The sequence below is a fragment of the Cheilinus undulatus genome, linkage group 11 (assembly GCF_018320785.1).
Source record: "Cheilinus undulatus linkage group 11, ASM1832078v1, whole genome shotgun sequence".
NCBI lineage: Eukaryota > Metazoa > Chordata > Actinopteri > Labriformes > Labridae > Cheilinus > Cheilinus undulatus.
The window spans coordinates 45,530,694-45,555,666 of record NC_054875.1 but is presented as its reverse complement, the minus strand read 5'-3'; the positions used below and the strand labels follow the sequence as shown (position 1 = coordinate 45,555,666).

General features: G+C 39.6%; 6 protein-coding genes across 6 annotated transcripts in view; all 6 read left to right on the top strand.

Annotated features, from left to right (window-relative positions):
* The window catches only part of LOC121517796 (tubulin alpha chain-like), a 1,079,624-nt gene that overhangs the window by 918,660 nt on the left and 135,991 nt on the right, over window positions 1-24,973 (top strand). The window lies entirely within an intron of this gene.
* LOC121517034 (ladderlectin-like) lies at window positions 273-3,954 on the top strand. The gene is made up of 4 exons (XM_041798535.1): window positions 273-332; window positions 869-1,003; window positions 1,814-1,925; window positions 3,887-3,954. The coding sequence occupies exons 1-4, from the start codon at window positions 273-275 to the stop codon at window positions 3,952-3,954; spliced, it is 375 nt and encodes a 124-aa protein (XP_041654469.1).
* LOC121517033 (galactose-specific lectin nattectin-like) lies at window positions 10,316-11,916 on the top strand. The gene is made up of 4 exons (XM_041798534.1): window positions 10,316-10,396; window positions 10,557-10,691; window positions 10,794-10,905; window positions 11,849-11,916. Exons 1-4 carry the CDS (start codon window positions 10,316-10,318, stop codon window positions 11,914-11,916), a joined length of 396 nt encoding a protein of 131 aa, XP_041654468.1.
* On the top strand, window positions 14,655-16,255 carry LOC121517032 (galactose-specific lectin nattectin-like). Its single transcript, XM_041798532.1, has 4 exons — window positions 14,655-14,735; window positions 14,896-15,030; window positions 15,133-15,244; window positions 16,188-16,255. The coding sequence occupies exons 1-4, from the start codon at window positions 14,655-14,657 to the stop codon at window positions 16,253-16,255; spliced, it is 396 nt and encodes a 131-aa protein (XP_041654466.1).
* On the top strand, window positions 18,858-20,102 carry LOC121517031 (ladderlectin-like). The gene is made up of 5 exons (XM_041798531.1): window positions 18,858-18,865; window positions 18,990-18,996; window positions 19,119-19,253; window positions 19,366-19,474; window positions 19,936-20,102. The coding sequence occupies exons 1-5, from the start codon at window positions 18,858-18,860 to the stop codon at window positions 20,001-20,003; spliced, it is 327 nt and encodes a 108-aa protein (XP_041654465.1). The 3' UTR covers window positions 20,004-20,102.
* On the top strand, window positions 22,104-23,376 carry LOC121517030 (ladderlectin-like). The gene is made up of 4 exons (XM_041798530.1): window positions 22,104-22,163; window positions 22,699-22,833; window positions 22,971-23,082; window positions 23,309-23,376. The coding sequence occupies exons 1-4, from the start codon at window positions 22,104-22,106 to the stop codon at window positions 23,374-23,376; spliced, it is 375 nt and encodes a 124-aa protein (XP_041654464.1).

Below are 24,973 nucleotides of genomic sequence, written 5' to 3'. Positions count from 1 at the left end.
TCTTGGTTTAAGTCTCAAAGACTCAGTGGCTCTGCTTCTAGCGCTACATTGCAGTAAGGTAAGGCTCACCTTCTGACCTTTCCTCATAAACCACCATTCCTAACCTGTATCTATTGAAAACATTTAACTGATAACCTGGTGCTTACTCCTTAAGATAAATCTGTTTCTATTAGACAGAATGAAACTGCTGTTATGTTTTTTTGTTAGGTCTTGTTTGAAAAATGCATATTTATGCTTCACAGTCATTTATTTCCACCTTCTTTGCACAGATCATGTCAGGTCTCCAGGTGATCGTGGTCCTTTGTTTGGCCAGTGGACTGTGGGTTGGAAATGTAAGTAATTTTCTCATTGATGATTTACTTCTCTAAGATATTTTGTTCTAAATTTTAAAACAACACAAACACCCTATGAGTTGTTTATACATCTATACTTTTAATTCAAAGTAAAATGGTAAGATGAGCTCAGCACTAATGGGGTTTTCCTTTGTTTCACAGGGGCTTGTGAGTGCAGGTTGGTAATTCTCAGAAATGTTTAAGTATAATCCTCACTGAACCGTGGTTGGGACTTTCTGGCTCCTTTTCAGGAACTCTAATTCCTTTAATTTGTCTTATAGAAGCCTGCCACATGTGCCCTGCTGGGTGGATTCATTTTGAGAAGAGCTGCTACTTGTTCCACTTCAGCCCAATGGATTGGGGTGATGCTGAGGTGTGTTTCAAGATAGCATCTTTTTGCAGCTGCTGCTGCAGCGTAACACCACTGCGAGTGCTTCAGCATTGTTCAGGTCATGATGTTGCAGAAAAGCAGCGCAGTTTTCGTCATCCAAATATTCACTTTGCCTCCCTCTTCTGTCTCCTATCTCCTCTCTCAGCGTCACTGCACCACTGTGGGTGGAAATCTGCCATCTGTCCACACCAAGGAGGAGTATGAATTTCTCAGAAACACCGTTCATCAGTTGACTGGCCAGCATGTAATGGCTTGGCTTGGAGGCTACGATGCAGCAAAGGTGGGAGTAGAAACAAACAGGAAGTGACACGGTTACCTTCTTTATTCATGATACTAGATATACACTGCCTGGCCAAAAAAAAAGTCGCCACCAAGAAAAGGTCAAACACTCTAATATTTCATTGGACTGCCTTTAGCTTTGATTACAGCACGCATTTGCTGTGGCATTGTTTCAGTAAGCTTCTGCAATGTCACAAGATTTATTTCCATCCAGTGTTGCATTAATTTTTCACCAAGATCTTGTATTGATGATGGGAGAGTCTGACCACTGCGCAAAGCCTTCTCCAGCACATCCCAAAGATTCTCAATGGGGTTAAGGTCTGGACTCTGTGGTGGCCAATCCATATGTGAAAATGATGCTCCCTGAACCACTCTTTCACAATTTGAGCCTGATGAATCCTGGCATTGTCATCTTGGAATATGCCTGTGCCATTAGGGAAGAAAAAATCCATTGTTGGAATAACCTGGTCATTCAGTATATTCAGGTAGTCAACTGACCTCATTCTTTGGGCACATAATGTTGCTGAACCTAGACCTGACCAACTGCAGCAACCCCAGATCATAGCACTGCCCCCGCAGGCTTGTACAGTAGGCACTAGGCATGATGGGTGCATCACTTCACTGTTGTTGCCAGCTGAAAGATAATCACCCATGCAGTAATTATCCAATAGGAGGCTCGTACCCATTTGCCTAGTTAAATCCAGGTGGCGACTTTTTTTTTGGCCAGGCAGTGTATATTGGGCTAAACGAGCTAGCATCTTTGGCATGCTTTGTGTTTGAAAGCTGATTTTCATTTTAATGTGTGTTTCAGGAGGGTGTGTGGCTGTGGAGTGATGGTTCCCATTTTGACTTCAAACACTGGGCTAAAGGAGAGCCCAACAATGCTGGTGGACACGAGAACTGCATGCATATGAACCTTAAAGGTACTTGAAAATTGACAACTCTAATCAAGGAAATCTCATTTAGGTTTGAAGTTTGAAGTTTTGAATTTATTATTGTGTCATACATGCAATCATATGCCCAGCCCACATGGGCTTACATGACACTAAACAAAACCAGGATCAGAGTGCATGGTAGTTCTCTCATCATTATAGAACAGAAAGGAAGATGGAGACAAACTAAAAATTAATTAATTAGTTAAATAAAGTATCTTGTCTTTTTTTACAGGCTTTTGAGACAAAATTAGCAAGCTTAAACACATCAAACTTAAAAAGCCATTCCAATTTTTGCTCATCAGTCAACTGCAGAATTTCAGGATTTTGGCAAGTCATTTCATGAAGCAATACTTCTCTGAAGTCATCATATTTGGTACAATGCAAAATAAAATGGGACTCACTTTCTATTTCTCCTAAATCACACAGCTCACAGAGTCTGTTTTCTCTGGGGATATTTTTGAATCGACCGATCTCAATAGCCAGAGGAAGGATACCAGACCTCAACTGTGCTCGCAGGGATCTTTGGCTTCTAGATAGTCGAAATGTAACGCACAGTTCAGGCATAAATGTGTTTTTAATCAGTACATACGTACTTAGTTTTGGTTTGGACAGAACATGTTCACGCCATTTTTCTTCAGACTTTATCATGAGCTTCTCTTTCAGTGAATTAACATTGCAACATAAATTATTCCTGTAGATATAAGACATATCCACCTCCTCAAAAATTGAATAAATTTAATTAGTCCATGGAGAATTATTTACTTTACTCCATAAAAATACTGTTTTATTGATTCTTTCCTCCGGCATCTTGATCAATCGATTCCACAATCGAATCATGTCACATTTACGTTGAATTACACCTGGTGCCCAACCATGTCGCCCTGAATAGCTGGGATTGGAGCAAATCTATGAACCCAGAGAAAACATCGTATAGCTCTGTTCTGTATAGCATTTACATTTTTATAGTCTTTAAAGCCCCACACCCCAGCAGCGTAGTTCAAAACTGGGGATACACAGGCGTCATAGAGTTGGGTGAAGGTGCGATAGCCAATATCATTGCATATTTTCAGTTTGTTAATAACAGATCCCAGAGCTCTTCCAGCAGAATCAGCAAAACACTGGATTCCAACCTCATAATTCAGAAATTCATCAAGGAAGAAACCCAAGTATTTATATACACTAGCATATTCTAAATCATTTGGGCCCAAAGAGAAACATGTTGTACTTCTTTTGGTACCTTTCTTCTAAAGTGCATTATTTGTGTTTTACTCTGATTGATTTCCAGTCTCCATTTGTAACACCAGGATCTAACTAAATCTAGCATGCTTTGTAAATCGGTCTCAGACTCAGCCAAGAAGATTATGTCATCCGCATATAATAAAGTACCTAACTGAACATTATCCAGACAGATACCTAAAGCTGCTTTTTTAATCTGTATAGCTAAATCATTCACATATAACGCAAAGAGAGTTGGAGAAAGAATGTCTCCCTGTTTAAATCCATAAGTTGTTTCAAACCAGTTAGTAAACATACCATTTATATCCACACATGTAACTGGTTTTTTTATACAGGCTCTGGATAGCTCTATAGAATCGGCCATTCACCCCTGCCTCTAAAAGTCTGAAGTCAAGCAGGTCTCTGTTAATCCAATCAAAAGCTTTTTGAAAGTCAACAAAGCACGCAAAAGTGGGTTTACCTTGATTAAGTCTAGTTCTAATAATGGTTGTTACTGAATGGATATGGTCAATACAGGCTCGGTTTCAGAGTTTAAATGACAGTCTGTGGTGGGACCTGCTGATAATTTACAGTCTGACTTTATCGTATTTTGATGGTGTATCACTGAAGGAACACTACATAGTCTTTTATTTTGAAAGCAAAGAAACACCAAGAGAAAACTTAACTGCCATTGATGTGCTCCCATTCTTTCTGTTTTTTTTTTTTTTTTACAGGTAAAGATTTTGTCAATGATATCCCGTGTCATGTGAAGATGGCTTTCCTCTGTGAGAAGCACCATTGAAACCTGCCCTGTGTGCTCACACATGTGACATGAGGATGTTTCCGCTCCCATCATGTCACATGTTCAATGATGTCAAGTCTCATTGGTATCACTGATATCAGACTGAAAGCCAGCTCTGATTAAATAAATGCTAAATTAAGAGTTTGTCTCGCCTCTTTTCATTTTAACCAGCTTCACAGATGCTCAGCTTAGAGTTAATGCATTCCTTTTAAATAACATTTTATTTGACTTTCCACCCCATTTTGTTTATTTATTTAACCTTTCTTTAAGTCTCGCAAATCATTGAGGTTTCCCTCAATTATAATGATGTCGAGATACAGACACAAAAAACAAACAAAAAGAAGAATGATGCTCAATTAAAACAAACACATACTGAACTGTATGATTTGAGAGCATTTCCTTAAATTGCCCAAATTGTTGCACGTTTTAGGAGCATAAAAGCTTAAAACAGATTTCCCAAATTCAGAGTAAACCTTCGGGACCTGCAGCATTAAGCAGTCAGTAGATCGAGTATTATAATGTCCAGTAGTCCAGTTCAGCATAGATGTTATATATAAAGGTGTACGTCCAATCAGGGATTTATAAATAAAAACATACAAGTGTTAATCACGCCTCTGTGCCAGAGAGGACCAACCAACTTTGTCATACAGAATACAGTGATGAGTGTTATAAGGATTCCCAGTTATGAATCTAAGAGCAGAGTGATAAACAATCTAGAGCAGGGGTCATCAAGTACATTTGCATAAGGGCCAGATTTAGTCTCGGCAGAAACTCTGGGGTCCGGACTTTCAAATACACAAAAATTAATTACATATTTTGGGTTTGATTGAATTATTATTGTAGTAGTATTTGTATTTTCTTTCAAAATGCAGGATATTTTTAGGAATTACCAGTGAGATCTAACCCTGTTATCTATAAAGCAGCAGGCCACAAGGAGCCTGACAGCAGATTTGGCTTGGCCCCTGAAAATCCCAGAGAATGGGCCCTCCCCAATAGTGATTTAGTTAGTGTTGACTCATTTTTGACACTTTTAAACCCTTTTTGCCTCTTCAACCATTTTTTGCAAGATTTTAACCCCTTTTGAAACCCAATTTTCCTGCATGTTTTATCCCCTATGTGCCAAATTAACCAATTTTTGCCACTTTTTCTTCTATTTTTGCCACTTTGAACCCCTTTTGGTTACATTTTTTTCAACATTTTTTTTAACTTTAAAACCAATTCCTGCCACTTTAAACACATTTTTGCTACTTTTTGCCCCTACAGTACACTTTTTGCCATTCTTTAACCCATTTAAATCACTTTTCATGCATGTTATATCTCCTTTGTGCCACTCTTTTATCCATTTTGCCACTTATATGCTGTTTTTTTGGCCACTTTTTAACCCCTTTTCATTACTTTTTTGCACTATTTTTTGTCATTTGTAACCAATTTTTGATACTCTTTGCCCCTTTTTTTCTCTTTTACCAATTTTTGCCACATATTAACCTCTTTTCAACACTTTATCTGGTCATTTTTGCAGCACTTCTGTCAACCTTAACCCTTTTTTAAATATCTACTGATTATGACAGTAAATTTCAGCAAAAACAGATAAAATGTTGAGTCATTCTCAAACTATTTCAATATTAATTTTTTGTGGGATGGATTTAACAGCTGCAGACATTTAACACCAAGGGATACTCTTAAAACCACAACATCTTTTTTTCCTCCTTTTCTGAATTTAATGATCTTCTGGGAGCCGGACAGAAAGTTTTGGGGGGCCTGATATGGCCCCCGGGCCGCCAGTTGATGAGCAGTGATCTAGAGGTTTGAGTGTGGAAGCAGCATTGTGTCTATAGACAATATCACTACAATCCAATACAGACAGAAAAATAGCCTCAAATAAACTTTTCCTACACTTAGGAGGAAAATTAGCTTTATTTCTATATAAAACCCCAAGTTTCTGCCAAAGTTTGCCAATGAAATTTTTAATATACTGTTTAAATGTAAAAGATTCATCTATCCAAATACCAAGATACTTCTACACAGATACCCTTTCAATACTGTAACCAGTAAGTGTGGATAGTTTAAGACTTTTAAAATCAATATCTCTAGCTTTGGAAAAGATCATATATTTGGTTTTACTTTCATAAAGTACAATTTTAAGAGCAATAAAAGCATGTTGAAGTTTTACTACAGCCAGCTGTGCAGAAACATCAGAGCAATGTAAGATAATGTCATCTGTATAAAGATGAAAATCACAGTCTGCTAAAGATTAAACATTATTAATATGAATAGTAAATGAAACAGGGCCCAAAACAGATCCTTGTGGGACACCTTTTGTGAGATATAAAAACTCAGATTGGATGTTTCCAGCCTTTACACACTGTGATCTGTTAAAAAGATAATCATAAACCAGTTACAAGCAATTGAATCAAACCCAATGTTACTAAGTGTCTGGATTAAAAGACCATGATCAACTGTGTCAAACGCTTTGGATAAATCAATAAAAAGAGCAGCACAGCACCTCCTCTTATCCATATTGGAAACAATCCTATCAATAACCACAGTGACCGCAGAGATGGTGCTGTGCTTTGCTCTGAAACCAGACTGATGGGGGCTTAAAACAGAGTTATTAGAAATGTTTGAGTTGTTTGTTAACCAACGACTCCAGGATTATAGACAGACAGGGTAATTTGGATGTTGGGCGATAATTATTAGGATCACTTGTTTCTCCATCTTTATATAACGGGGTCCCCAGAGTGGATTTCCAAACAGACAGGAAGACACCAGAACATATTGACAGGTTGAATATGTGAGTAATTTGCTCATTTATGAGTGGGGATGAAAGTTTCAAGAAAAATGGATCCAGGTTATTTGCTCCTGTTGATTCCTTAGGATTGATGGATTGTAATGCAATAGCTACTTCATAATAGAAAAGGGCTGTAATGTGAACTGAGGAGTATGACTGCTGGTCCATGTATGAGTATTTTCCATGGGTATTGGTCCTGTATCATTATCATTACAGTTGAATAAAATCCCAGTTCAGAGTGTTTTCCGAGAGAGGTGCATCTAAAAACAATTAGTGTACCATTAAAAAAAGCTCATTTTTTTCCTTGTGATTTAATTCAGGAAGTGAAACTTTCATGTATTCTAGATTCATCATCACAAACTGAAATATTTTAATACCATTTGATTATGGCTTACAGCTCACCAAAAATCCACAATCTCAAAATATTAGCATATCACAAAACACGATTAAAAAAGGTGTTACAATACAGAAATGTTGACCTGGAAAATGTATTCTCATTCATCACTCAGGACTTGGTTGGAGCACCTTTTGCACAACTTACTGTATCCATGCATTATGGCATGGAGGCGATCAGTCCGTGGCACTGCTGGGGTGTTATGAAGACCAGGTTGCTCCTTCAGCTCGTCTGTATTGTTGAGTCTGGTGTCTCCCTCCTTCTTTTTCACATTTCCCCGGAAGCTCTCTGTGGGGTTCAGGTCAGACCAGTTGGCTGGGCAATCAATCACAGTAAATCAGTGCTCAAATGAAATCAGTGTCTCCTTAGAGCTTCCCAGCAGATGGAAGCATGAGGGTCTCTACAATCCCCTGGTGGACGGCTGGCAGTGTTGACTCTGGACTTGATAAAGACCAGTGGATCAACATCAGCAGATGACATGGACCCCAAACCATCACTGACTGTGGAGACTGAAAACACTGGACTTCAAGCACTGAAGGATTCCCTAGCTCTCAGATCTTCCTCCACACTCTGGGACCTTGATTTCCAAATGAAATCAAAAGTTTAGTTTCATTGGACCGCTGATTAACAGTCCAGTTCTTTTTCTTCTTGGCCCAGATGAGAAGCTTATGTCTGTGGTTCAGGATCCTCGTGGCACTGGGAACACAACACTTGTAGTCCATTTCCTGGACTGGTCTGTGTGATGGCTCCACTGACTCCAGCCTCAGTCCACTCCTTGTGAAGCCCCCCTTAGTTCTTGAATCTGCTTTGTTTGACAGTACTCTGAAGGCTGAGCTCATCCCTGTTGGATGTGGACCATTTCTTACCACTCTTCTCTTCCAGTCAACTCTCCATGAATCAGCTTTGATACAGCCTCTGAGAACAGCCTGATCTTTCAGCAGTGACCATCTGTGGCTTACCCTCCTTGTAGAGGGTGTCAGTGACTCTCTTCTGGACATCTGTTAGGTCAAACACAGGGATACCATGGTCCTTAAACCAGGTTTTGGTACTTTTGGCAGTGTGAGCAGGTGCCAAGTCCTGCTGGAAAATGAAATCAGCATCTCAATAAAGCTTGTCAGTAGAGGGAAGCATGAAGTGCTCTTAAACTTCCTGCTAGATGGCTGTGCTGACCTTTGACCTGATAAAACACAGTGGACCAACACCAGCAGATGACATGTCTCCCCAACTTCACACTGGACCTGAAGAAACTTAGATTCTGTCTCTCCTCTCTTCCTCCAGACTCTTGGACCTTGATTTCCAAATGAAATTAAGTTCAATCCGAAAAGAGGACTTTGGACCACTGAGACCACAACAGTCTAGTCCTTTTTGACCTTAGACCTGGTAAGACGCCTCTGGCTTTGTCTCTATGGGCTTCTTTTCACAACCCTCTCAAGGCTGCGGTTATCCCTGTTGATTGTTCAGCTTTTTTAAACCACATTTTTTCCTTCCATTCAACTTTCCATGAATGTGCTCAGAACTCTGTGAACAGCCAGCTTCTTTAGCAATGACCTTCTGTGTCTTACCCTCCTTCTGCAGGGTGTCAGTGATTGTCTTCTGGACATCTGTCCAGTCTGCAGTCTTCCCTGTGATTGTGTAGGCTACTGACCCAGACTAAGAGACCATTTGAAGGCTCAGGAAACCTCTGCAGGTGTTTGGAGTTAATTAGCTGATTAGGGTGTGACACCATGAGTCTCTAATATTGAACTTTTCACAATATTCTAATTTTCTGAGATCCTAAATTTTTTTTTTATTTTTATTTTAGCTGCAAGCTAAACACTTGAAAATATCAGTCTGTGTGTAATGAATCTTTGGAATATATGAGTTTATCTTTTTGAATTGATTTACTAAAATAAATCAACTTTTTGATATTATTCTAATTCATTGAGATGCTCCTGTGTAACAAACAGAGATCGGGAAAAATGCATAAATTCAATCGAACTGATTTTCAACCCCAATCAGGGATCATCGGCATTATAAACACTCATAAAAATCAGATTTTCAACTCCATGTTTGTTGTAATCTGTAGATGTTTTTTTACTCTGAAATCATTTTGTGGTCTGTTTTTATTTAAACTTTGTCTTACTTTGTCTTTGTCTAACAGCGCTCTGTAAACAAATTTGGCCTTGACCTTTCTCATTTGTTGACATAGACAAATGTGTTGGACCAATGGATTTATTTACAGGCACTGCCATGCCCAGATCTAACAAAAAGGCATACAAAAAGAAGTTTTATATAGAATTACAAATGATATGTAGTAACTGAGACCTTCATGGATAAAGGTGAAGGCTCTCACTGCTATTTCCTTAAGAACATAACCCAAAGGGACCTGAGTGTCTGTTTCCTGTGAGTTGATGGAGAAGAATGTACACAACAAAGCGCAGACCCTTTAGCTAATACCATGTTTGATGTTTGTTTTTTTTTCCCCCCAGAAGATCTTATATTTACTTATTTCCCATTCCAAAAATCATACAAAACCGTTCACTCGAAGACAAACAACCTGAAAGGGTATAAAAACTCTTAGTTTAAGTCTCAAAGACTCAGTGGCTCTGCTTCTAGTGCTACATTGCAGTAAGGTAAGGCTCACCTTCTGACCTTTCCTCATAAACCACCATTCATAACCTGTATCTATTGAAAACATTTAACCTGGTGCTTACTCCTTGAGATAAATCTGTTTCTATTAGACAGAATGAAACTGCTGTTTGGATTTTTCATGTTAGGTCTTGTTCGAAAAAATGCATATTTATGCTTCACAGTCATTTATTTCCACCTTCTTTGCACAGATCATGTCAGGTCTCCAGGTGATCGTGGTCCTTTGTTTGGCCAGTGGACTGTGGGTTGGAAATGTAAGTAATTTTCTCATTGATGATTTACTTCTCTAAGATATTTTGTTCTAAATATTAACACAAAACAAACACCCCATGAGTTGTTTACACATTTATACTTTTAATTCAAAGTAAAATGGTAAGATGAGCTCAGCACTAATGGGGTTTTCCTTTGTTTCACAGGGGCATGTGAGTGCAGGTTGGTAATTCTCAGAAATGTTTAAGTAAAATCCTCACTGAACCGTGGTTGGGACTTTCTGACTCCTTTCAGGAACTCAAATTCCTTTAATTTGACTTTGTCTTATAGAAGCCTGCCACATGTGCCCTAATGGGTGGATGCATTTTGGGAAGAGCTGCTACTTGTTCCACTTCAGCCCGATGGATTGGGCTGATGCTGAGGTGTGTTTTAAGATAGCATCTTTTTGCAGCTGCTGCAGCGTAACACCACTGCGAGTGCTTCAGCATTGTTCAGGTCATGATGTTGCAGAAAAGCAGCACAGTTTTCGTTGTCCAAATATTCACTTTGCCTCCCTCTTCTGTCTCCTATCTCCTCTCTTAGCGTCACTGCACCACTGTGGGTGGAAATCTGCCATCTGTCCACACCAAGGAGGAGTATGAATTTCTCAGAAACACCGTTCATCAGTTGACTGGCCAGCATGTAATGGCTTGGCTTGGAGGCTATGATGCAGTAAAGGTAGGAGTAGAAACAAACAGGAAGTGACACGGTTACTTTCCTTATCCATGATACTGGATATATATATATATAAGCTGATTTTCATTTTATTGTATGTTTCAGGAGGGTGTGTGGCTGTGGAGTGATGGTTCCCATTTTGACTTCAAACACTGGGGTAGAGGACAACCCAACAATGCTGGTGGAAACGAGAACTGCATGCATATAAACCTTAAAGGTACTTGTTATGACCTTTTTTGTAATCTAGGGGTAACCAAAAGGAGTAACATAATAAGTTTATAAAACCAAACAAGAGTAACTAACAAAAAACTCCCAACTAGAAACAAAAGTTTCAAATATTTATTTACAAGGACAATAAGTAATAACAAAATTAACCCTTAATTGACCAAGAGGTGAACAAAGGAAAAAGCTTGCTAACAAAGAGTTGACTAACGAAAAAACGAAAATGGAAGTATTGACTTCGGGGAACTCAAAGGCCAAAATAACAAACAAAAACCCCAAATCTAACTACAAAAGAACCAACCTAGACTATCTGTACCAAAATTAAAATACCATTCTAAACTACCTAACTGACCACAAAACAGGAGAAAACCAAAACCTAACAAAAATGGCAGAGATTCCCCTACCCTTCCTCTGTCTTTAACTAAAATTGTTTGGTTTAATCAGATGCAACAGGAGCAAGCTTTCAACTTTTAGGTCAACACACATCATGGCTCAGGAGTGGAGGGAGAGAGACTGAAGCTCTATCTTAGGTGTCTTTTGTAAGCTCTCAGATGAGCCAGATCAGCCTCAGCTGCTGCAGACTCCTGAGGTGTGGCAGAATGGGGCGGGGGAGGTGTGGCAGACCTGCAACACAATCAGGGTGAGAGAGGGTCCAAACAAAAACAGGATTCACCTAAACAACTCTGACTTTGCCTTATCAGAGGCCGTAACAGTACTTGAAAATTGACAACTCTAATCAAGGATATCACATTTAGGTATTCAGAGTTTAAATGACAGTCTGTGGTGGGACCTGCTGATAATTTACATTCTGACTTTATCATATTTTGATGGTGTATCACTGAAGGAACACTACATAGTCTTTTATTTTGAAAGGAAAGAAACACCAAGAGAAAACTTTACTGCCATTGATGTATTCTCTTTCTTTTTTTTTTTTACAGGTATGGATTATATCAACGATTTGCCGTGTCACACGAAGATGGCTTTCTTCTGTGAGAAGCACCATTGAAACCTGCCCTGTGTGCTCACACACGTGACATGAGGATGTTTCCGCTCCCATGATGTTACATGTTCAATGATGTCAAGTCTCATTGGTATCACTGATATCAGACTGAAAGCCAGCTCTGATTAAATAAATGCTGAATTAAGAGTTTGTCTCGCCTCTTTTCATTTTAACCAGCTTCACAGATGCTCAGCTTAGAGTTAATGCATTCCTTATAAATAACATTTTGACTTTCCACACCAGTTTAATCCCAGCTCAGAGTGTTTTCTGAGAGAGGTGCATCTAAAAACAATGAGTATATCATAAAAAGCTCATTTTTTTCCTGTGATTAAATTCAGGAAGTGAAACTTCCATGTATTCTAGAGTCATCATCACAAAGTGAAATATTTCCATACCTTTTGATTATGGCTTACAGCTCACAACAAATCCACCTTCTCAACATGTTAGCATATCACAAAACACGATTAAAAAAGGTGTTACAATACAGAAATGTTGACCTGGAAAATGTATTCTCATTCATCACTCAGGACTTGGTTGGAACACCTTTTGCACAACTTGCTGTATCCATGCATTATGGCATGGAGGCGATCAGTCCGTGGCACTGCTGGGGTGTTATGAAGCCCAGGTTGCTCCTTCAGCTCGTCTGTATTGTTGAGTCTGGTGTCTCCCTCCTTCTTTTTCACATTTCCCCGGAAGCTCTCTGTGGGGTTCAGGTCAGACCAGTTGGCTGGGCAATCAATCACAGTAAATCAGTGCTCAAATGAAATCAGTGTCTCCTTAGAGCTTCCCAGCAGATGGAAGCATGAAGGTCTCTACAATTCCCTGGTGGACGGCTGGCAGTGTTGACTCTGGACTTGATAAAGACCAGTGGATCAACATCAGCAGATGACATGGACCCCAAACCATCACGGACTGTGGAGACTGAAAACACTGGACTTCAAGCACTGAAGGATTCCCTAGCTCTCAGATCTTCCTCCACACTCTGGGACCTTGATTTCCAAATGAAATCAAAAGTTTAGTTTAATTGGACCGCTGATCAACAGTCCAGTTCTTTTTCTTCTTGGCCCAGATGAGAAGCTTATGTCTGTGGTTCAGGATCCTCGTGGCACTAGGAACACAACACTTGTAGTCCATTTCCTGGACTGGTCTGTGTGATGGCTCCACTGACTCCAGTCTGCAGTCTTCCCTGTGATTGTGTAGGCTACTGACCCAGACTAAGAGACCATTTGAAGGCTCAGGAAACCTCTGCAGGTGTTTGGAGTTAATTAGCTGATTAGGGTGTGACACCATGAGTCTCCAATATTGAACTTTTCACAATATTCTAATTTTCTGAGATCCTAAATTTTTTTTCTATTTTTATTTTAGCTGCAAGCTAAACACTTGAAAATATCAGTCTATGTGTAATGAATCTTTGGAATATATGAGTTTATCTTTTTGAATTGATTTACTAAAATAAATCAACTTTTTGATATTATTCTAATTCATTGAGATGCTCCTGTGTAACAAACTGAGATTGGGAAAAAATGCATAAATTCAATCGAACTGATTTTCAACCCCAATCAGGGATCATCGGCATTATAAACACTCATAAAAATCAGATTTTCAACTCCATGTTTGTTGTAATCTGTAGATGTTTTTTTACTCTGAAATCATTTTGTGGTCTGTTTTTATTTAAACTTTGTCTTACTTTGTCTTTGTCTAACAGCGCTCTGTAAACAGATTTGGCCTTGACCTTTCTCATTTGTTGACATAGACAAATGTGTTGGACCAATGGATTTATTTACAGGCACTGCCATGCCCAGATCTTACAAAAAGGCATACAAAAAGAAGTTTTATATAGAATTACAAATGATGTGTAGTAACTGAGACCTTCATGGATAAAGGTGAAGGCTCTCACTGCTATTTCCTTAAGAACATAACCCAAAGGGACCTGAGTGTCTGTTTCCTGTGAGTTGATGGAGAAGAATGTACACAACAAAGCGCAGACCCTTTAGCTAATACCATGTTTGATGTTTGTTTTTTTTTCCCCCCAGAAGATCTTATATTTACTTATTTCCCATTCCAAAAATCATACAAAACCGTTCACTCGAAGACAAACAGCCTGAAAGGGTATAAAAACTCTTAGTTTAAGTCTCAAAGACTCAGTGGCTCTGCTTCTAGTGCTACATTGCAGTAAGGTAAGGCTCACCTTCTGATCTTTCCTCATGGGCCACCATTCATAACCTGTATCTATTGAAAACATTTAACCTGGTGCTTACTCCTTAAGATAAATCTGTTTCTATTAGACAGAATGAAACTGCTGTTTGGATTTTTCATGTTAGGTCTTGTTCGAAAAAATGCATATTTATGCTTCACAGTCATTTATTTCCAGCTTCTTTCCACAGATCATGTCAGGTCTCCAGGTGATCGTGGTCCTTTGTTTGGCCAGTGGACTGTGGGTTGGAAATGTAAGTCATTTTCTCATTGATGATTTACTTCTCTAAGATATTTTGTTCTAAATATTAACACAGAACAAACACCCCATGAGTTGTTTACACATTTATACTTTTAATTCAAAGTAAAATGGTAAGATGAGCTCAGCACTAATGGGGTTTTCCTTTGTTTCACAGGGGCATGTGAGTGCAGGTTGGTAATTCTCAGAAATGTTTAAGTAAAATCCTCACTGAACCGTGGTTGGGACTTTCTGACTCCTTTCAGGAACTCAAATTCCTTTAATTTGACTTTGTCTTATAGAAGCCTGCCACATGTGCCCTAATGGGTGGATGCATTTTGGGAAGAGCTGCTACTTGTTCCACTTCAGCCCGATGGATTGGGCTGATGCTGAGGTGTGTTTTAAGATAGCATCTTTTTGCAGCTGCTGCAGCGTAACACCACTGCGAGTGCTTCAGCATTGTTCAGGTCATGATGTTGCAGAAAAGCAGCACAGTTTTCGTTGTCCAAATATTCACTTTGCCTCCCTCTTCTGTCCCCTATCTCCTCTCTCAGCGTCACTGCACCACTGTGGGTGGAAATCTGCCATCTGTCCACACCAAGGAGGAGTATGAATTTCTCAGAAACACCGTTCATCAGTTGACTGGCCAGCATGTAATGGCTTGGCTTGGAGGCTATGATGCAGTAAAGGTAGGAGTAGAAACAAACAGGAAGTGACACGGTTACTTTCCTTATCCATGATACTGGATATATATATATATAAGCTGATTTTCATTTTATTGTATGTTTCAGGAGGGTGTGTGGCTGTGGAGTGATGGTTCCCATTTTGACTTCAAACACTGGGGTAGAGGACAACCCAACAATGCTGGTGGAAACGAGAACTGCATGCATATAAACCTTAAAGGTACTTGTTATGACCTTTTTTGTAATCTAGGGGTAACCAAAAGGAGTAACATAATAAGTTTATAAAACCAAACAAGAGTAACTAACAAAAAACTCCCAACTAGAAACAAAAGTTTCAAATATTTATTTACAAGGACAATAAGTAATAACAAAATTAACCCTTAATTGACCAAGAGGTGAACAAAGGAAAAAGCTTGCTAACAAAGAGTTGACTAACGAAAAAACGAAAATGGAAGTATTGACTTCGGGGAACTCAAAGGCCAAAATAACAAACAAAAACCCCAAATCTAACTACAAAAGAACCAACCTAGACTATCTGTACCAAAATTAAAATACCATTCTAAACTACCTAACTGACCACAAAACAGGAGAAAACCAAAACCTAACAAAAATGGCAGAGATTCCCCTACCCTTCCTCTGTCTTTAACTAAAATTGTTTGGTTTAATCAGATGCAACAGGAGCAAGCTTTCAACTTTTAGGTCAACACACATCATGGCTCAGGAGTGGAAGGAGAGAGACTGAAGCTCTATCTTAGGTGTCTTTTGTAAGCTCTCAGATGAGCCAGATCAGCCTCAGCTGCTGCAGACTCCTGAGGTGTGGCAGAATGGGGCGGGGGAGGTGTGGCAGACCTGCAACACAATCAGGGTGAGAGAGGGTCCAAACAAAAACAGGATTCACCTAAACAACTCTGACTTTGCCTTATCAGAGGCCGTAACAGTACTTGAAAATTGACAACTCTAATCAAGGATATCACATTTAGGTATTCAGAGTTTAAATGACAGTCTGTGGTGGGACCTGCTGATAATTTACAGTCTGACTTTATCATATTTTGATGGTGTATCACTGAAGGAACACTACATAGTCTTTTATTTTGAAAGGAAAGAAACACCAAGAGAAAACTTTACTGCCATTGATGTATTCTCTTTCTTTTTTTTTTTTACAGGTATGGATTATATCAACGATTTGCCGTGTCACACGAAGATGGCTTTCTTCTGTGAGAAGCACCATTGAAACCTGCCCTGTGTGCTCACACACGTGACATGAGGATGTTTCCGCTCCCATGATGTTACATGTTCAATGATGTCAAGTCTCATTGGTATCACTGATATCAGACTGAAAGCCAGCTCTGATTAAATAAATGCTGAATTAAGAGTTTGTCTCGCCTCTTTTCATTTTAACCAGCTTCACAGATGCTCAGCTTAGAGTTAATGCATTCCTTATAAATAACATTTTGACTTTCCACACCAGTTTAATCCCAGCTCAGAGTGTTTTCTGAGAGAGGTGCATCTAAAAACAATGAGTATATCATAAAAAGCTCATTTTTTTCCTGTGATTAAATTCAGGAAGTGAAACTTCCATGTATTCTAGAGTCATCATCACAAAGTGAAATATTTCCATACCTTTTGATTATGGCTTACAGCTCACAACAAATCCACCTTCTCAACATGTTAGCATATCACAAAACACGATTAAAAAAGGTGTTACAATACAGAAATGTTGACCTGGAAAATGTATTCTCATTCATCACTCAGGACTTGGTTGGAGCACCTTTTGCACAACTTGCTGTATCCATGCATTATGGCATGGAGGCGATCAGTCCGTGGCACTGCTGGGGTGTTATGAAGCCCAGGTTGCTCCTTCAGCTCGTCTGTATTGTTGAGTCTGGTGTCTCTCTTCTTCTTTTTCACATTTCCCCGGAAGCTCTCTGTGGGGTTCAGGTCAGACCAGTTGGCTGGGCAATCAATCACAGTAAATCAGTGCTCAAATGAATTCAGTGTCTCCTTAGAGCTTCCCAGCAGATGGAAGCATGAGGGTCTCTATAATCCCCTGCTGGACTGGTGACAGCACTGACTCTGGACTTGATAAAGACCAGTGGACCAAAGGTGGGAGATGACACAGACCCCAAACCATCACTGACTGTGCAAACTGAAAACACTGGACTTCAAGAACTGATGGATTTTGTAACTCTCAGATCTTCCTCCACACTCTGGGACCTTGATTTCCAAACGAAATGCAAAGTTTGGTTTCATTAGACCGCTGATCAACAGCCCATTTCTTTTTCTTCTTGGCCCAGATGAGAAGCTTATAATGTCTGTGGTTCAGGATCCACCTGACACTAGGAACACAACACTTGTAGTCCATTTCCTGGACTGAGCTGTGTGATGGCTCATGATCCACTGACTCCAGCCTCAGTCCACTTCTTGTGAAGCTCCCCTAAGTTTTTGAATCTGCTTTGTTTGACAGTACTCTGAAGGCTGAGCTCATCCCTGTTGGATGTGGACCATGTCTTACCACTCTTCTCTTCCAGTCAACTCTGCATGAATCTGCTTTGATACAGCCTCTGAGAACAGCCTGATCTTTTAGCAGTGGCCTTCTTTGGTGTACCCTCCTTGTAGAGGGTGTCAATGACTCTCTTCTGGACATCTGTTAACTTAGCAGTCATCCTCATGATTGTTGTTGTGTTTACTGAACGAGTGAGAGAATGAAGGCTCAAGAAACCTTTGCAAATAGGACTTTTCTACAATATTGTAATATTTTGAGATAGTGGCTTTTTGACTTTTGTGAGCTGTACGCTGTAATCATCATAACATAACCCTTTTTTAATTAGATTGGTTTGGATGATTCTGAAAGGCCAGGTACTATTTTATGTTAATGGGTAAATTTTAAATCTGAACAGAAAAAATTGTATGTGGGGCCCCCAAGACTCCATCTCGGGGCCTCTTCTGTTTAACATCTGCATGCTTCCATGTGCTCAGATCACAGTAAACAAGAAAATATAATTACCATAACAATGCAGATGACACACAGCTCTACATTTCAATGTCCCCAGGTGACCAGGTTCCCATACAAGCCTTGGTTATATGCATAGAACAGACAAAGTCTGGCCTAAAGCTCTGCTGCTAACTTGGCCTAAAATGATATTTATACAACAAAGTGACATGTTGTCTTTCAACATATGGCTTTTCTAAATAGTCCTAAGGAGCCCTAAGTCCACAAACCTTAAGTTAACATTCGAGGACAGTTCATTTATAGTTTAGGACTGTTTACAGACAGTACAGTGGATTTTCCTGAAGACTGAAATGAAAATTGTACACATTGTGAGCTAAAAGAGACTGCAAACAACCAGGAGGTGTGTATATATATATATATATTCTCCTGTTTCATCTTAAAGATGCCTTTTTACTCAATTCTGCTGCAACTGCAACCTCATTTGATCATTACACCAAGGTAAGGTTTTATTACAGATCACCATTCTTGATTTAAGTCAACTATTTTAAATGTTCATTAGTACCACTAGAGGGCATTCCAATACTACATTAGAGTTTGCTATAAAAATAATGAGCAAAGAATGATTAATTAAAATTTTTGTCAACATTGTTGGTTCAAACACAGCCAGCTGCATCATTTAAAGGTTTTCACAGGTATTTTAGCTGGTCTGTTGGTCGACAATTAAAACGTTCCAAAGGGTTAAAAATTAAATGTCAAACAAAAGTAAATCTAATTACGCCGCTCACGACAATAATAACATTTACTGGATCAAGAGCAGAGTATTTTTGTTGACTATAATCCCATCCATGGAGAAAACGCTCTGACCTGACAGAGGTGCCCCAGGATGTACAGGTAATGGTGTGTCATCTGGGATAGAAGGGGATACTTGGACCGGGACATCACTTGTTGCTGCGCCTCCTCCAATAGTGACTTTAATATCCAAATTATATTTGATGCCCAAAATTTGTCCCAACAGAACTAAGGCAAATAACTAATGCTTTAGTTACTTTTTAAAGTATCTTGCTGCTTTTACAGTGCAGTTGCATCAAAGTAAATGTAGTGATTTCCAGAACTCTCATCAGTACTTCTTGTCTTTTTTTATCAGCATCACTGCACTTCTCTTGGTGGAAATCTGGCCTCAATCCAAACTTCGGAGGAGTACACCTTCATCAGAGACATGATTAAAAAAACAACAAAATCACATAAAGAGACTTGGGTTGGAGGCTATGATGCCCCGAAGGTGAGGCTTTTATTGTGTAACATGTTTGTGTGTCACATCAGTATTGAGGACATTCATAAGCATTACTGTTGCTGTTTTTGCATTGTCATTAATTTTCTTAATCCTCTTCCAGGAGGGTGTGTGGCTGTGGAGTGATGGTTCACAGTTTGTGTTTACTGACTGGGCTAGAGGAGAGCCGAACAATCGCTGGGGTGAAGATTGTATGGAAATTAACTTTAGAGGTACACACTGATCATATGCAACATCTCGATTTATCAAGCCAAGCAGCTGTTTTTAATTTACCTCTTAGATATAGTCATAAGACAAATATGTCTAACATGCAGGTACTTATATGGAGTTTTAAGGCTGGAACAACTTAGTAAATAGTTTAAAAGAAAAAAGAACGTTATTTTATTTAAACTTTGTTTTAGCAGGGAGGGCCCTCTGAGAGTAACGTCTCCTTTCCAGCATGATTGGTTTTGTTGGTGGTAGGTGGAATAAAATGCAGATACAGATGATGAGCCAAGTGCTGACTAGCAGCCTGAAGACTCAGTCAGGTTGATCATCAGTCAACTGCTATTTTGGCATTCAAGCCAGAAACAGGACATTTTATCATAAGTGAAGTGTAATCCTGATATCCATGAGGAATAAAATCAAACTTTTTAAACCCTTGATGCACAGACCCTAGTGATTGTTTCTACAGGGAGAGATTACATCAATGATGCAGATTGTCGCCTTGAGAAATGTTTAGTTTGTGCCATGGATCCATAACAGACCTCTCCATCTGCCAACAAATCCTCAGCGTCATCTTCCACCAGGATGCCAAGCCTCGATGGCGTCACTGCTGGAGGATATTTTGACCAATTTTACTCAAATTTTCTTAAACCAGGAACTACATACTGTTTATTAAGTGTCAGTGAAGCAAAATCAGACATTTGTGTTTTTATGCTCATTTGGCTTTTGACAGACTGGATGTACAACTCCAACTACAAAAACAGTTTTCTGTGTTCATAAACAGTAACCTTGCAAAGCAGATGGATATGCCCGTTTCCTTGTTTCTCACTTGTGAATCCATCTTGCAAAGCTCTCATCTGAACCGTTTGGGCCTGATTAGAAAGTGACAGGACCAATCAGTGACGAGGGGCAGTACTAAAGCAAGCGTTGGACTCGAGCCGAGACAATTCATTTAATAAGAGCCTTAGAAGATATGGATAAAATGAAAAGAGTGGATGGACGGAAGCAGATGGAGTTTGTTTTCTTCCTGTAGAAAATATGTCACGTCCGCCCCCTGTCCAATCAGAGCCCTTCCCAACCCCCAGACCTTACGTGGAATTGAATAATGGTGATTAAACGTGTTTTCCATGTAAACCTCAATTCGGAATTACTATTTCCATGTAAACACAAAGGAGAATATTTTAATTCTGAATTATTTAGTTCTGAATAATTAATTCCAAATTAAAAAACATCATGTAACCGTGGCCACTGTCTCTCCTCTCTTCCTCCAGCCTCTAGGACCTTGATTTGAAATTAAGTCCAATCTGAAGAGAGGACTTTGGACCACTGAGACCACAACAGTCTAGTCCTTTTTGACCTTAGCCCCAGTAAGACGCCTCTGGCTTTGTCTCTGGTTCAAGAGTGGCTTGTTACAGCAAGTGCTCCAGTTGTAGTCCATGCCCTTGATATGTCTGTGCGTAATGGCTCTTGAAGCACTGACTCCTTGTGAAGCTCCTCAAAGATCTTGAATGGGCTTCTTTTCACAAACCTCTCAAGGCTGCAGTTATCCCTGTTGATTGTTCACCTTTGTTCAACGTTTTTTCCTTCCATTCAACTTTCCATGAATGTGCTCAGAACTCTGTGAACAGCCAGCTTCTTTAGTAATGACCTTCTGTGTCTTACCCTCCTTTTGTAGAGTGTCAGTGATTGTCTTCTGGACATCTGTCCAGTCTGCAGTCTTCCCCGTGATTGTGGAGGCTACTGATCCAGACTGAGAGACCATTTAAAGGCTCAGGAAACCTTGGCAGGTGTTTGGAGTTAATTAGCTGATTAGGGTGTGACACCATGAGTCTCCAATATTGAACTTTTTCACAATATTCTAATTTTCCAAGATCCTAAATTTTGTATTTTTATTAACTGTTTTAACTTTGTCTTACAGCGCTCTGTGAATGGATTTGGCCATGGCCCTTCTCCAGTAGTTTTTTTTTTGTTTTTTTTTTGACATAGACAAATGTGTTGGACCAATGGATTTAATTACAGGCACTGCCATGCCAAGATCTAACAAAAAGGCGTAAAAACAGAAGTTTCATATGGAAATACAAATGATACGTAGTAACTGAGGCCTTCATGGATAAAGGTCAAGGCTTTAACTGCTACCTCCTTAAGAACATAACCCAAAGGGACCTGAGTGTCTGTTTTCTGTGAGTTGATGGAGAAGAATGTACACAACAAAGCGCTGACCCTTTAGCTAATACCATGTTTGTAGAGTGTTTTGGCTTTTTTCCTGAAGGCTGAGCCAGAAGATCCTATATTTCCTTGTTTCCCAATCCAAAAATCAAACAAAACCGTCCACTCGAAGACAAACAACCAGAAAGTGTATAAAAACTCTTGGTTTAAGTCTCAAAGACTCAGTGGCTCTGCTTCTAGTGCTACATTGCAGTAAGGTAAGGCTCACCTTCTGACCTTTCCTCATAGGCCACCATTCCTAACCTGTATCTATTGAAAACATTTAACTGATAACCTGGTGCTTACTCCTTTAGATAAATCTATTTCTATTAGACAGAATGAAACTGCTGTTATGTTTTTTTGTTAGTTCTTGTTCGAAAAATGCATATTTATGCTTCACAGTCATTTATTTCCACCTTCTTTGCACAGATCATGTCAGGTCTCCAGGTGATCGCGATCCTTTGTTTGGCCAGTGGACTGTGGGTTGGAAATGTAAGTCATTTTCTCATTGATGATTTACTTCTCTAAGATATTTTGTCCTAAATATTAACACAAAACAAATACTCCATGAATTGTTTACACATTTATACTTTTAATTCAAAGTAAAATGGTAAGATGAGCTCAGCACTAACGGGTTTTCCTTTGTTTTACAGGGGCTTGTGAGTGCAGGTTGGTAATTCTCAGAAATGTTTAAGTATAATCCTCACTGAACCGTGGTTGGGACTTTCTGGCTCCTTTTCAGGAACTCTAATTCCTTTAATTTGTCTTATAGAAGCCTGCCACATGTGCCCTGCTGGGTGGATTCATTTTGAGAAGAGCTGCTACTTGTTCCACTTCAGCCCGATGGATTGGGGTGATGCTGAGGTGTGTTTTAAGATAGCATCTTTTTGCAGCTGCTGCTGCAGCGTAACACCACTGCGAGTGCTTCAGCATTGTTCAGGTCATGATGTTGCAGAAAAGCAGCACAGTTTTCGTCGTCCAAATATTCACTTTGCCTCCCTCTTCTGTCCCCTATCACTTTTCTCAGCGTCACTGCACCACTGTGGGTGGAAATCTGCCATCTGTCCACACCAAGGAGGAGTATGAATTTCTCAGAAACACCGTTCATCAGTTGACTGGCCAGCATGTAATGGCTTGGCTTGGAGGCTACGATGCAGTAAAGGTGGGAGTAGAAACAAACAGGAAGTGACACAGTTACCTTTCTTATCTCCGATACTAGATATATATTGAGCTAAATGATCTAGCATCTTTAGCACGCTTTGTGTTGAAAGCTGATTTTCATTTGAATGTGTTTTTCAGGAGGGTGTGTGGCTGTGGAGTGATGGTACCCATTTTGACTTCAAACACTGGGCTAAAGGAGAGCCCAACAATTACGGTGGAAACGAGAACTGCATGCATATGAACCTTAAAGGTATTTAAAAATTGACTTAATTCTAATCAAGGAAATCACATTTAGGTATTCAGAGTTTAAATGACAGTCTGTGGTGGGACCTGCTGCTTTACAGTCTGACTTTATCATATTTTGATGGTGTATCACTGAAGGAACACAACATAGTCTTTTATTTTGAAAGGAAAGAAACACCAAGAGAAAACTTTACTGCCATTGATGTATTCTCTTTCTTTTTTTTTTTTTACAGGTAAGGATTTTGTCAACGATATCCCATGTACTGTGAAGATGGCTTTCTTCTGTGAGAAGCACCATTGAAACCTGCCCTGTGTGCTCACACATGTGACATGAGGATGTTTCCACTCCCATGATGTCACATGTTCAATGATGTCAAGTCTCATTGGTTTCACTGATATCAGACTGAAAGCCAGCTCTGATTAAATAAATGCTAAAGTAAGAGTTTGTCTTGCCTCTTTTCATTTTAACCAGCTTCACAGATGCTCAGCTTAGAGTTAATGCATTCCTTTTAAATAACATTTTATTTGACTTTCCACACCAGTTTAATCCCAGTTCAGAGTGTTTTCCGAGAGAGGTGCATCTACATAAAAACAATTGCAAACCTTTATTCTAGAGTCATCATCACAAAGTGAAATATTTCCATACCTTTTGATTTTGGCTTACAGCTCACCAAAAAACCACAATCTCAAAATATTAACATATCACAAAACATCATTTAAAAAAGGTGTTACAATACAGAAATGTTGACCTGGAAAATGTATTCTCATTCATCACTCAGGACTTGGTTGGAGCACCTTTTGCACAACTTACTGTATCCATGCATTATGGCATGGATGGCAGTCCGTGGCACTGCTGGGGTGTTATGAAGCCCAGGTTGCTCCTTCAGCTCGTCTGTATTGTTGAGTCTGGTGTCTCTCTTCTTCCTTTTCACATTTCCCCGGAAGCTCTCTGTGGGGTTCAGGTCAGACCAGTTGGCTGGGCAATCAATCACAGTAAATCAGTGCTCAAATGAAATCAGTGTCTCCTTAGAGCTTCCCAGCTGATGGAAGCAGGAAGGTCTCTACAATTCCCTGCTGGACTGGTGACAGCATTGACTCCTGACTTGATAAAGACCAGTGGACCAACATCAGTAGATGACATGGACCCCAAACCATCACTGACTGTGCAGACTGAAAACACTGGACTTCAAGCACTGACCGATTCTCTAGCTCTCAGATCTTCCTCCACACTCTGGGACCTTGATTTCCAAACGAAATGCAAAATTTAGTTTCATTGGACCACTGATCAGCAATCCAGTTCTTTTTCTTCTTGGCCCAGATGAGAAGCTTATAATGTCTGTGGTTCAGGATCCACCTGACACTAGGAACACAACACTTGTAGTCCATTTCCTGGACTGAGCTGTGTGATGGCTCATGATCCACTGACTCCAGCCTCAGTCCACTTCTTGTGAAGCTCCCCTAAGTTTTTGAATCTGCTTTGTTTGACAGTACTCTGAAGGCTGAGCTCATCCCTGTTGGATGTGGACCATGTCTTACCACTCTTCTCTTCCAGTCAACTCTGCATGAATCTGCTTTGATACAGCCTCTGAGAACAGCCTGATCTTTTAGCAGTGGCCTTCTGTGGTGTACCCTCCTTGTAGAGGGTGTCAATGACTCTCTTCTGGACATTTGTCAACCCAGCAGTCTTCCCCATGATTGTTGTTGTGTTTACTGAGCCAGTGAGAGAATGAAGGCTCAGGAAACCTTTTCAAATTGAACTTTTCTGCAATATTGTAATATTTTGAGATAGATAGTGACTTTTTGACTTTTGTGAGCTGTACGCTGTAATCATCATAAATAAACCTTTTTAATTAGTTTGGTTTGGATGATTCTGAAAGGCCAAGTTTAAATCTTAGCAG